This window comes from Ochotona curzoniae, unplaced genomic scaffold, assembly GCF_017591425.1.
Source record: "Ochotona curzoniae isolate NIBS_2020 unplaced genomic scaffold, NIBS_Ocur_1.0 scaffold_4505, whole genome shotgun sequence".
Classification (NCBI taxonomy): domain Eukaryota; kingdom Metazoa; phylum Chordata; class Mammalia; order Lagomorpha; family Ochotonidae; genus Ochotona; species Ochotona curzoniae.
Window position 1 is genome coordinate 3,406,767 of NW_024467118.1, and position 12,893 is coordinate 3,419,659.

At 54.2% G+C, this 12,893-nt stretch overlaps 1 protein-coding gene across 1 annotated transcript in view; it reads right to left on the reverse strand.

The window, feature by feature from the left end:
* The window catches only part of SLC2A9 (solute carrier family 2 member 9), an 82,920-nt gene that overhangs the window by 1,408 nt on the left and 68,619 nt on the right, over nucleotides 1–12,893 (reverse strand). Inside the window, exon 11 of the mRNA XM_040966316.1 lies at nucleotides 10,562–10,689. Coding sequence (XP_040822250.1) covers nucleotides 10,562–10,689 — 128 coding nt within the window. The remainder of the gene's footprint in view (nucleotides 1–10,561; nucleotides 10,690–12,893) is intronic.

Sequence of the window (12,893 nt, forward strand, 5' to 3'; positions counted from 1 at the left end):
GGCTGACAGTGGATAAAATACTCCCGTCAGAGTGCACATGTGGTCCACGCTGCACACCGTGGAGCCTGGCTCCAGGCACATGTACAATGACTCTACAAGTGGTGTGCAAGAGTGGAGAATGTGGGCCCTGTTGTGCTGACTCGAAGATGAGCCATTTAAGACAGACCCTCAACCCAGCGAGTGTCGGTTTCCTCATTTGCAATGTGGTAATGTGTACTCATTGTTCACAGGACTACCTGAGACTCCTCTACCCTCCCCACATGGGTGGCAAATGGGCAGCTAGCATTATGGCCACGGGGTGGTGGGAAACAGAGATAAAAATCCTGGGCTGCTCCAACAGTGCTTGAGGTGGGTGAGCATGGACAAGACGAGCCTGAAGACTCACCTGGAGGACATTGTCCCCAGCCTCGGGCTGCTCAGTCAACAAAACACCCACAGTGGGCTGGGCCCTTCTTTCCTTGTCCTGTTTGTGTCTGATCCATCAGAAGGTCACCATGTCTCTACACTGCCATGCATGCCACCACTTCCAACTGCTTCCACTGCTGCCACCGTCGTATAAGTCACTATCATGCTTTGCTTGGATTATTGAAAAAAACCTCAGTAGATCTCCCTGCTTCTCCCAGGAGAGAGGCCACTGTGATCCTGGGAGCCAAGGACACAGCTTGTCATGGCTTTGCTCCCCTCCTCACTTTCTCTGCCCCAGCAGCATGGCCTGCGTGATTTTCCTCCCAGGCCATGGCTCAAGATCCTTGCACATGTGGTACCTCCCCCTGCACAATCCCTTACTCGTCTGCACATCCGTGTTCTCACGCACATTCATCCCAGCTTAAAAGCCACTCTCTCTGAGAGCTTTTCTCAGACTCCCATTTCTAAAAGGATCCTCTCAGCTTTCTCAAAAGCACTCACAATTTTGGGGGCAATGGTAATGCCAGGAGGTCAGCCCACTTGAGGGCAGGTGTCCTCGTTTTTATTCTATTCTCAGAACCTAGCAGATGCTCAAGAAGTGAACACAAATAAGCTGAGGCTCAGACAGGGCTCTGCCTTCCTCCAGGCCTGCTGTGGGGAAGCTGGGGTATTTGCCCCCTGTGGGGTGCCTGGGCGTCTGCCCCTGTGGGGTACCTGGGGCATCTTGCCCTCTGTGGAGCTCCCCAGCTGGGTATCTACCAAGCAGAGGGCTGATAAGCAATACTAGGATTCCTCTCACAGTTCAGTCAGGACCCCAGCACTGTGGCAGCCACAGTGGGAAGGACAACTGCCCCTTCTCTCGGGTATCCCAGGAGTAAACCAGGGAGCGTCCCCCCCTGAGATTCCAGGAACATGAGCTTGGCCATGGCTCAGGGTGCACAAACTGCTGACTGAACAGAAAAATAATCACTGGTCTATAACGTGCCTCACTACATGCAAGCGGATTAGTGGGGTGGTGTGAGGTCAGTGGCAAGTCGCTGACACCTGAGGAGACCCAGCAGCCCGAGAGCTCACCTCTCCAGTCTTTGTCCCTTCCCTCTGGGTGAGAGCAACCACTTTGCATGTTGGCTCAACTGGCTAATCCTCCCTTTCCAAGTGCCGACACCCAGCGTACGTGCTGGCTCGTGTCCTGGCTGCTCCACTTCCCATCCAGCTCCCTGCTTGTGGCCTGGGAAAGCAGTAGAGATGGCCCAAAGCCTTGGGCCCCTGCACTCCTATACCCACATGGGAGACCTGGAAGAAGCTCCTGGCTCCGGATCAGCTCAGTTCTGGTTGTTGGCCATTTGGGGAGTGATCTAGCAGATGGAAGATCTTTGTCTCTCCTTCTCTCTGTAAATCTGCCTTTCCAATAAAAACAAATACATCTTAAAAAAAGGGAAGTGACCATTTTGCTGTAACTCTCCCACTTCCTCCTCACATAAAAGCTATTAACTTTTCTCACATCACTTCTGCAAATACACCTGACATGTTATTACACCTGCCCATGAAAATGCTCCATAACCACTGATTCAGATTTTAAAAAATAAAAAAAAAGAAACTTTTTCAGAATAGCCTGAGATGTCAAATTATACTGAAAATGCAAAGCAATTTTGGAAAAGTGCTACCTTTTGAAAATGGTCCTTCATCCTAAAGACAAGTCTCAGCTTCCCCTCGCCCACCGCCTCCCTTTTGTCCGCAGCCGCTGCTTCAGTGAAGCACCAGTGGGGGCACCAGCCAATGGTCCCTGGCCACCTTTGTGCATTAGGGCTGCTCAGGGGGGCAGGGAGGCAGGGCCTTTGCCTGAAAACCTGTTCCCCAAATCAGCATGCTGGGTCTGGCACAATGGCTCAATTGGCGAATCCTCCCTCCTCAAGCACCCCTCAATAATGTGACCCCATATGGACACCTGTTCATGTCCCAGTTGTTCCACATCTCATCCAGCTCCTTGCTTGTGGCTTGGGAGAGCAGAGGAAGATAGCCCAAAGCACCAAAGCCTTGGGACCCTTCACCCATGTGGGAGACCCAGAGGAAGCTCCTGGCTCCTGGCTTCAGATTGGCTCAGCTCTGGCCATTGTGGCCATTTGGGAAGTGAACCAGCAGATGGAAGATCTTTCTTCTCTTGTGAATCTGCCGTTCAAAAACAAATAATCAACATGCTCTGGAAAGAAGAAAATTGGAACTTCGTGGGGATGCCAAGCGGGATCTCAAACAGCAACACAGGCTGAACACTATTCCTCCAACAGTGGACTTCCGTCCGCTGCTAGCGCTGACTGGAGATAGCCTTCTCTCCTTAGAAAGCCCTTTTCCCCCAGCACATCAAGTTTAGGCTCGTGGGACCTTGCCACGCACTGAGGTTGGGCCAGTTGCTGTGTGGCCGCTACACCCCCTCCTGCCCCCAAGAGCTGGGGGCACCAGTCACTCCACCCAACAGTTGCTCTTGGGGTCTGACGCTTTCTTAGATGAGTGGCTTACGGTGCACCTACTGGGCACCCACTGCTGTGGACATGACTCAGCCAGGCTCCGGGATGAGTCAGTGCATGGGCTGGCATACAGTAATTGAAGGGCAGGAAGCCAGGAGCCTTTGCCCTCTGCCCTCTGGGCTCGTGGGAAGTGCCACTCCTGCAAAGAGCTTTAAAAGGCTGTGCTGCTCTACTTACAGCTGAGCAGACAGACCTGAACCTGGAGGGTGTCTTGGGGGTGGGGGTCGCAAGGGTTGCTGGGTCATGGTGGCCCTGGACGCTTGAGGGCATCACAGCTGTGGCTGCCCAGGAGCATCTCTCCTGCCTCTACCCCCCAGCAGGACCCACTGCAAGCCCTGCCCTGCCCCCACAGGTGCTGCTTAACATCTGCTCCTGCTCTTGTTCCCAGCCCCCACTGGCACTACCCTCCACCCACCTGCCCAGGATGGATGCCTCTGGGTACCACCTATAACCACTTCCTCTCTGCTTGCCTTGCTACCGCAACCCGAAGCTTTTACCTTGTAGTCTTCCTTCCAGGTAGACGTGATGGAGCATGACACCTACAGGTCTAAGGGAACAGCTGGGCACCTCACCCCGGACACAGAAGGTTTCCCCCCTCTAGAAGGTTCCCTGTCACTTTCCCAATCACTTCCCTCCCTGCACACACAGCCTTAATTCTCGTCTTGGTGTCTGTCACCCTGACTTTAGGCACTGCTGCAGCACCCAGGGCTGGCTGGCCTGGCCTGCAGACTGCACCCTCCTAGAGCTGGCTCTACTTACCCCTTTCTGTGGACATTTGGGATATGACCCAGTACCTTTCAAATTAGAATTATTTTCTTCCTTCCAGAGTGCAAGATTTTAGAATTGCCTTGAGGACAGAGAGTCAGCAAGAGAAACAAAGTCTTCAGGAGTCCCAGGGTGACTCCAGCCATGTTCTAGAACACTTCAGGAGTCCCAGGGTGACTCCAGCCATGTTCTAGAACACTTTGCAGGGAGGGGCAGAGTGCACGGGAGGGTGAGGGGTGGGGTGCCCTATGCTGGGGCAACCACGTGGAAGGACATGTGCAAGGACTCTGTTGGTCGGGGTGGATGTGAGCACCTGTATCATGAATTGTCCTTTCCTGTCGTGAGTGTTTGTTTCTCTGACCCTGGGTGGCCTGGCAGGAGACAGCTTTTCAGTTCTAATCGAAATGACAGCTGCCATTGCTGTGGGTCCCTTGTTAGCCACTGCTGGTGCCATTGCTTCATCTCGAACTCTTGGGAGAGACTCCTGCCAACGGGAGGACTCTGATTCTCAGAGTGCGGAGCCTTTAAGCTCATGGCTAGAAATCCCTGGGATTGGATGGCCCTGCCCATCAGCAGGTCGTGGAGTTTCAGCCAGGACTGGAGCTCAGGCTGCCTGAACCCCACATGATCCCCGTTTTCATCCTTGCAGTTCAAATGACAGACAAGCGTAAGGACTCCCACCGAATGGGCACAGCCACAGCCGGTACCTTGGATGGGCCTGAGATGCCTTTCCTGAGACACACACAGGTTTCTGAGTGCCAGTAGCTTACCTGGGAGATAATCTGGACAGGACTGGCAAGGGAATGAGGCTGGGACGTAGTGACAGGGCCTGGACCAGCTGTCCTGGGTTGCCTGTGATTGAGGGACGTGGGGTGCTCAAGAATTGCTCTGGGCACCCTTGGCGATTTGTGTGGCAGTCCTTCAAGAGATGTGTTGAAGACCCAACCCACAGTATGTGTGAATCTGATGAGCTTTGGAGAGAGCCTTTGCAGGGAGAATCAAGGTAAGATATGGTCGCACTGGGCTGCAGTGGGCCTTAAATCTGATCCCTAGCACTCTTATAAAGACACAGAGATGCATACGTGTGTACACACACACACACACACACACACACACACACACACACGGGAAGACTCCATGTGATGATGGAGGCAGCCAGTAGCACCCATCAGGAGTGAAGAGAAAAACACGGGAAAGCTCCCCTCTGCAGCCCTGGAGGCTCCCCTCTGCAGCGCCCCAGGGGCCAGGCTCCCCTCTGCAGCCCCCCAGGGGCCAGGCTCCCCTCTGCAGCCCCCCAGGGGCCAGGCTCCCCTCTGCAGTCCTCGCAGGGTGACAGGCTCCCCTCTGCAGCTCCCCCAGGGGCCAGGCTCCCCTCTGCAGCCCCCCAGGGGCCAGGCTCCCCTCTGCAGTCCTCGCAGGGTGACAGGCTCCCCTCTGCAGCACCCCAGGGGCCAGGCTCCCCTCTGCAGCCCCCCAGGGGCCAGGCTCCCCTCTGCAGTCCTCGCAGGGTGACAGGCTCCCCTCTGCAGCACCCCAGGGGCCAGGCTCCCCTCTGCAGCCCCCCAGGGGCCAGGCTCCCCTCTGCAGCCCTCCCAGGGGCCAGGCTCCCCTCTGCAGCTCCCCCAGGGGCCAGGCTCCCCTCTGCAGTCCTCGCAGGGTGACAGGCTCCCCTCTGCAGCCCTCTCCCAGGAGGGCCAACCTCTAGACTCTGACCTTGTGGCCTCTGGAAGTTAGTTGTGTGGAGCCCCTGAGTCGGTGTGTCTTTGCTACAGTAGCCCTGGGAGGTGTGTGCAGAGAAAGGCATGGGACTGGGACCACTGCTTCTCCTGGCTCAGCACTGTCTTTGGAGGGACTCCCTGCCCTATCTGCCTGTTCTGTTCATAGGCTGGGAACAGGTGCTCTGCAGGGGAGGCCAGGCACCAGGTGTGTTTGTACGGAGGGTGGAGAGGGCGGGGGCGTGGCTCCCAGTCCTACCCCTCCCTGTGGCCGCAGTCTCCTCCTCCCTCAGCAATGGAGGGCTGAGGGTGTGATCTGCAGGTGACAGATGGGGGCTTGCAGATTAGCCTAGGGTCCTCTGCTAACAGAGGGGAGGTAGCGGAGGCTTGATTTGTACCACCATCTGCAGCTGGCTCTGCCCAGATGCTTGTCCCAAGGAGGCCCAAGCTGGGCAGGGGTGGTAGTGGTGGTGTGTCTCTGTTGGGAGCCTGAAGTACATTGGTCATTATGTTCAGGAGTCAGTGAGGTGATGGGGACACGGGAGCTGTCCCTAGCTGAGTAGTATCCTCTTGTTGAGGTCTTAACCCTTGGCATGTCTGAATGTGACAGGATCTGTGGGAGGGGCCTGTGCAGGGGTTGAGAACGTGAGGTCAGAACCTGTCAGCCCCAAATTCTCCCTTATCTGCTGACCACTGCCAGTGGCAGCCCCTGACCCAGCAACCCTGCACCCCCCCCCACCCCCAGAGAGCAAACAAGTCATCACTGTCCTCCCTGCTTGGGGCAAGTGGCTGACCGTAACTAGATATGGAATGTGGTCCCCGGCCAGTACCTCCCCAAGCCCAGCTGTGCCATCCCTGCTCTGCTGTAGGCACTTCAAGGGCACATCAGCACCTGCACCTGCAGAGTCTCCCGAGCAAACGCAGGCCCCGGGCACTCTGTCCCCACGTAGGTGTAAGCAGAGACTCCAGTAGAGCACCAAGTGGGAGCAACAGAACGGAAGGAAAACTGGGTTTCAGTCTTTATAAAATCACATGCTTTCGGAAGAGAAGAATGGAGCATGGCCTCGTTAGCATAGTGGGTTTGCTTCCGGATGTTTCTATAATGGCTGAATTATTTAGAAGCGCAATCCCCTTGCAATTTTACAGAAGAAAAGGAAGGGGAGGCAGGGCAAAGAAGAGGCTCTGAGAGGGACCAGCCCTTTGCTTCAGCTCTTACAGGGGCCCACTCACACTTCCCCAAACTCAGCAATGGAGTGAAGGGGCCCTTTCCCAGGCGGGGCGAGGGCTCCTGTGAACAGCACACACCAGGTGTGGGGCTTGGCAGAGAAGGACAGGGGGCAGTGTCTGCAGGTGACTGAATGAAGGTCTGGGCGGGGCTGGCACTGCGGCTTGGGCTGCTCTGTGTGGCTCGTCTCCATGGACTTCAGTGGGGGTACACCTGCCTCTCTCCCTCCCTGCTTGCTCTGACCCTGCTTCAGCCCCAGGCACATCACACTGCCTACCTCTGGACACGCTGTCCACCATGGAGAGGATCTGACCCGTCTGAAAAAAGACATCCTGGGACTCAGCTCCTCTATGCGGCACTGTGGGGAGGAAATGAAGTTGCGGCCGCAGGGCCTAATTAGTGTATTAATGTCATCTTTAGGCCAGGGGTTAATTTCTTTTTCCTTTAAAGATTTATTCATCAGTTTGAAAGGCAGAGTTGCAGAGAATGGAAAGGAGATAGGCAGAGAAAACTGCTGTCTTCTGCCTCATGCCCCCAGGTGGCGGCCATGGTTGAAGCCAGGAGCCAGGAACTCTGCCCAGATCTCCCATATGGGGAGCCCAAGCACTTGTGCCACCATCTCTTGCTTTCCCAGGGGCATTTGCAGGGAGCTGGGCCAGAAGTGGAGCAGCCTGGGTTCAAGCTTGCAGTGACACGGATGTAGATGCTACAGACGGTGAGTTAATCTGCACCACAGCACCAGCACCAGACCCACTCTCACGGCGGGGGGCGGAGTTAGATTTTGAGGAAGGCTGGGGCAGTTACTGTGCGAGGGGGTTATTGTTGAAGCAGGCCAGCCTTCCTGGCTCTCTCTGTACAGGTGCTCCGTCCCCAACCTTCTGCTGTGCCATGTACCATGTTATGATAAGGCTTGAGGCTCTTGCAGGTTCCCAGCTTCAGGGACACTGACCTAAACAAACCTCTTTTTTTTTTTTCATATAAACTTCTTAACCCTAGGTTGTGTTGTTATAGCAACACAAAATAGGCCAGAACACTGTCATTGCTGAACCGGGCGAGGGTCCTCTTGTATTTATTTGCTCTTTTCCTGAATCTCCTTCTCATCCTCTTTGTCCTCCCTCCACCTGTGGGCAGACTCACGTTTAGATGGTTGAAAGGTGTCCCAGAATCAACACGTCCTGTCTTTACAGAGAAGGCGTGCAGTGCACATCAGGTGAGGCGCTTGGCAGAGAAGGACACGGCCCTGTCTGTGATCGGTCTAGCATCTCTGTCTCTATGTGCTGGTGCTGCAGGCATGCGTCTCAAGTAGACACGAGAGCCTTGAGGGCTGCTAGCTTCACTCTGCTCTGCCTCCTTCAGTGCACGTGTGACACCTGTCACTGCTCATGACCTAGGTCATGGCTTCTCTCCGGAATGAGCCTCTCTCACTGTGTGCAACTGCTGTGCTTCGAGTGCGCTTCCGCAAAGCACGGCCACCACACAACAGAGTTAGCGTTCCTGTCCCCTTCCTCTTATTGGCCTTTGCAAAAAAGCCTCTGCAGTATATACTTGGGGTGGACCTTTGAGTCCTATGATACAAGGACTCTCAGCCTGACTGTCCACCAACTGGCACAGCAGAGCCCAAGGCCTTCTGTTTCCTTGTGTCTTTACCAACACTGACCACACTTTGAATTTGTGACGTTGGTAACTTGGTAAGCACGTGGAGGTGTGCCATTGTTTTAGCTTGCCTTCCTAAGCTTGCCTAGCTTGCCCAGCTCTCCCTGCCCAGGCTTCATTTAAGTGTGTTGTCGTGGTATGCCCCGTCTTGACCTCCTCCATCCCTGCAGTGGCCTCCTGTCTCTTCACACGAACCCCTGCTCCATTTGGAATGTTTCCCATGGCTCCCCCGCTCTTCTCTGGAGCATGGTTGCCACTACCATTCCTTTTTGGGTAGACATCCCTCATCCCCCACCTGAGAGTCTTAGACACCTGTCACCTTGCCTTCTGACTAGCTTCTACCTTTACTTTCCACATTTGGAGTCTGAACCCAACTGGCTTCACCACAGGCACGTCATCCTTCTCTTCCCTCTCTCCTCTTTTTCAAGTTTGAGCATTTCTACTTTATCCCAAGGGTTCAGCAGGTGGGTTGCCTTAAAAATAGCTGACCTAGAAAACAGCTTCTTTATGAAGAGCAAGGAAGAGTGGATAGAGGCATTTCCAAAACATCCATCAATTGATTTTTCTAAATTTTGTGTGAACATGCAAAGGTTTTCATGGGATTCTGGGTAACATTTCCACAGATGAATCAAGCCTGCCAGACTGTTGAGTTTCTCCCTGAGAAGCCCGGGTCCCATCAGGCATCCTTTTGGGGAACAAACCAACCACCTGTTAGCACTTCAGCTGAGAGGACAGGGAGAAGCACGTGTGTATGGAAAGCCTGGATCTGCAGGATGGGAACGCTGATGGTGCTCCCCCTGCACTAGCCAATGCAGTCCTCCTTCCTCTGAGCACGCACGCGACCTCATCTGAACTGAAGAGGACCTCCCGTGGGTCAGTTTGCAGGTGTCTGATTCACAAGCTCACCTGGAAGCCAGTGCAGCTCTTTGGTGGACGCTGGACTGGCCTGAGCTTCGGCAGAAGCAAAATGAAGACAGAGAGCAAGTGACCTGCTCTAGTCCCAAGGTGGCTGGCACCAGCCTGACTGGCTGTCCAGCTGAGCCTTGGGACTTGGGCAAGGTGGACTTCTTTCATTCCTGGCCTAATCCTTCCTTAGCCTTGTCCTAAGCCAGGCCTTTTTGTTGATTTTTTTTTTTTTTGCTGTCATCATTTGCCTTATTTTTATTTGAAATATAAGAATTACAGAGAGAAGGAAAGGCCGAGAAAGAGATCTTTCATCTGCTGGTTCACCCCCCGCCCCCCGCCAATGGCTGCAAAGGTGTTCTCTTCTGAAGCCAGGAGCCAGGAACTTCTTCCAGGTCTCTCATGTGGGTGCAGGGGCTCAAGCACTTGGGTTGCCTTCTGCTGCCTTCCCAGGCATGTTGGCTCTATTGGAGGTGGAGCAGCTAGGACTTGAACTGGGGTTGGTATGAGATGCTAAAGCCACAAGGGGGAGGTGTAGCCTGATATGCCACAGTGCCAACCCTTGTTGAATCCCTGTTGAGGCTTCTTTTGTCAAGGATGGAACCCTTAGCCACAAGGCTCTCTTGCCTACAGCCTGTGCTCTCCAGCCAGTTCCTAATGCAGTCAGAGTATACTTCCTGAGAGATGCCTGAACATTCACCCCATGGCTTTGTCCCCTTCACTGGTTTCCCAGGGTCTACACCCAGGGTGCTCAACCCTGGCTACACTTGGGATCACTCAGGACCTTCAATGACAATTGCACCTCTGCTCACTGATTCAGAACCCTGCTTAATGCTGGGGTGCAGGGTCTCAGGCACAACCATTGAGTCCCCAGAGGACTCACACACTCTTCAAGGCTGGAGAATCTCTCATGCCCAGCCACCAGCAAGGGCTCCTGGCCAGGGCGGCCAACAGGACCAACATTCATTGAAAAAGCAATGAATCAGGATCAGATTCCTGGGGATAAGAGCATGTGCCTACATGTCACCATCATAATTAGCTGTTCCAGCTGTCAGGGCAGCAAATGGGAGGCAGGGATGCACTAGAGGACATTGCAAGAGTGATATGTGGGCTGTGGGTTCCTGAGTCTGACCTAGGGCTCCTTGTACCCCCTCAGCGATGGGGTTTCCATGCCTGCTGAGGCTGCTCGCCTCCCTGAGGGGTCACTCTTGGAAGGCAAAGGATGCAGGAAAGAGAGTGTGGGTCTTGACAAAACAATTTCCATCAGACAACAGCTTCATTTTCCCATTGAGAGTGCTCATCCTGAGCCTACCTCTCTCAGGGTTACAGAGTTGGAGGGGACCCCAGGGGCAGGAGATGTCATGTGTCTGTCCTACCTGGATGAATGGGAAGAGGAGGCCAACTGTGAAGTTGGACAGCCAGTTGACCGTGCCTGCGATGATGAAGGCTGCTGGCCGCTGGGACTGCTGGAAGAACTCACCAGTCAAGATGAATGGGATGCCACCTGCAAAGGACAGCCATGAGTTCAGAGCCATGAGTTCAAGAGCCCCTTTCCTTCCACCTCCACAGAAGTGTCCACATATCAGGAACTTATTTCTGGCAGGAGCTGGCTCCACTTGTGAGAAGTGGGTGCTATAGCCAGACTACCTTTCCCTTGCCCCAAGCCCTAGATGTAGGAAGCTATTTCTCTGTCATGGGCTGAGCCCACAAGAGATTTCTCATCCTCTTGGTCCTCTCAGTGCCCTCTGGGCCAAGCTGTGCTTCACCACAAACTGAGCCACATCTTACTGTACACAGGGCTAGCAAGGTACCACACTTAATCTCTGGAAGAACCAAGCTGGCCAGGTTCTGGCTACTGCAAACCTGGGTGAGAGAGCTGAAGTTCCCAGGGCTCCCACCATCTTGGCAGCAGAGTCAGCACGCAGGAATGAGGCCTCCCACGTGGGTGCAGGGTCCCAAGGCTTTGGACCATCCTCGACTGCTTTCTCAGGCCACAAGCAGGAAGCTGGATGGGAAGTAGGGCTGCTAGGATTGGAACTGCTACCCATATGGGATCCTGGAGTATGCAAGGCGAGGACTTTAGCTGCTAGGCTACCTCACCGCTGCCCTCCCCACCCCTTAAAGAGACAGGTTCATGGGCCTGGCAGTGTGGCTTAGCAGCTAAAGTCCTTGCCTTGAATGCACCGGGATCCCATATGGGCACTGGTTCTAATCCCGGCAGCTCCATTTCCCATCCAGCTCCCTGCTTGTGGCCTGGGAAAGCAGTCGAGGATGGTCCAAAGCTTTGGGACCCTGCACCCACGCAGGAGACCTGGAAGAAGTTCCTGGATCCTGGCTTCGGATCGGCATAGCAATGGCCGTTGCGCTCACTTGGGGAGTGAACTGTTGGACAGATCTTCCTCTCTGTCTCTCCTCCTCTCTGTATATCTGACTTTCCAATAAATAAATAAATCTTTAAAAAAAGAGAGAGAGAGAGAGAGAGACAGGTTCCTGGTGTTTCTGTAGCAGCTAGGTGCTCACTGACATGATCCCCAGTTAAGGGCAGGTGAAACGCTGGTGGAGAACTGCTCTCTGCCTTGAGTAGAGGAAGGGAATAGGGACCAGACCTCTGACTTGAGCGCAGTTCTAGACCTGTTCCTGGCAAACCTAGAGCTGCCCAGGATTCCATGAACTGTCCTTAACCAAGTGCCCAGTCTCTGGTGGGGACAGAACCAGACTCCAGCTACCAGGGGTTAGGCAGAAAAGGTGAACTCAGCCGTGCAGAGCTAGGTCTGACCTCAGAGCTAGGCCCAGCATGCTGAGCACTAGACAAAGCCCCAAGGCTTCTATTCCAGGTCAGTGCTCACAGAGGCAGCCTCTCCATCTGCCCCGGCCCAGGCAGAGGCCTGTCCCTCGGGCACTGTCCTCATTTGGATAGGAAGTTAGGACTCACTCAGCCTGTGGAAGTGGGGAGGACCTAAGGACAGCAAGGCCTCCACCGGAAGCTTGGAAGCTCACCTCGGAAGCAGCCCAGTCTTCTACCCTACAAAGTCCTGCCTAGGTGGACTTGGTCATCCCCCAAGCAAGGCACCCTAGGGAAATGTTCTCTTCAAGTTTCAGTCTGATAACAATGGTAATAAAACCTTGAGAGGAATTTTTCCTATTCTTCACCCAGCAAACACTGTCCACGAGAAGTGGGAGAGGAGGGACAGTGTGAAGAACTGACCCCCATCCATTTCCAAGCTCCAGTCCCAATGCAGGCAGTGTTCTTGATTCTGGGCTCTCACTTGAGGCACCGCCTAGCCTGTCAGGTGCGGTCTCTCCATCTGACCAGGTAAGCTTGCTTTACCTAGTCTGAATGAACGGGCCTGGTGATTCTACCTGGTGAGGTGCCTGTCAATTCTGCTCCCATTCAATCTTGCTCACCTCTCCTCTGTCTTACGCCTAAATTCTCTCTGCTGCAAAGGCAAAAACCCATTTCACCCATCTCCACTGACATTTTTAAGTATGTATCACTGCTAGCATTGTGCAACATGGTGTATACCCCAAGACACATAGGCTCTGGTTAGTGTTGGATTCAGGTATGACCCAGCTTAGCCTCAGCCTTGGCAGCCAAGTGATTGCTTCCACCAACTCTTCGCCAGCCATAGGCAGAAGGAGTGAGACTTCCACCACAGGTGAGCAGGGCAGGAAAGTGAGTGAGCTCAGGACTTTGCCTTGAAGCTCAGT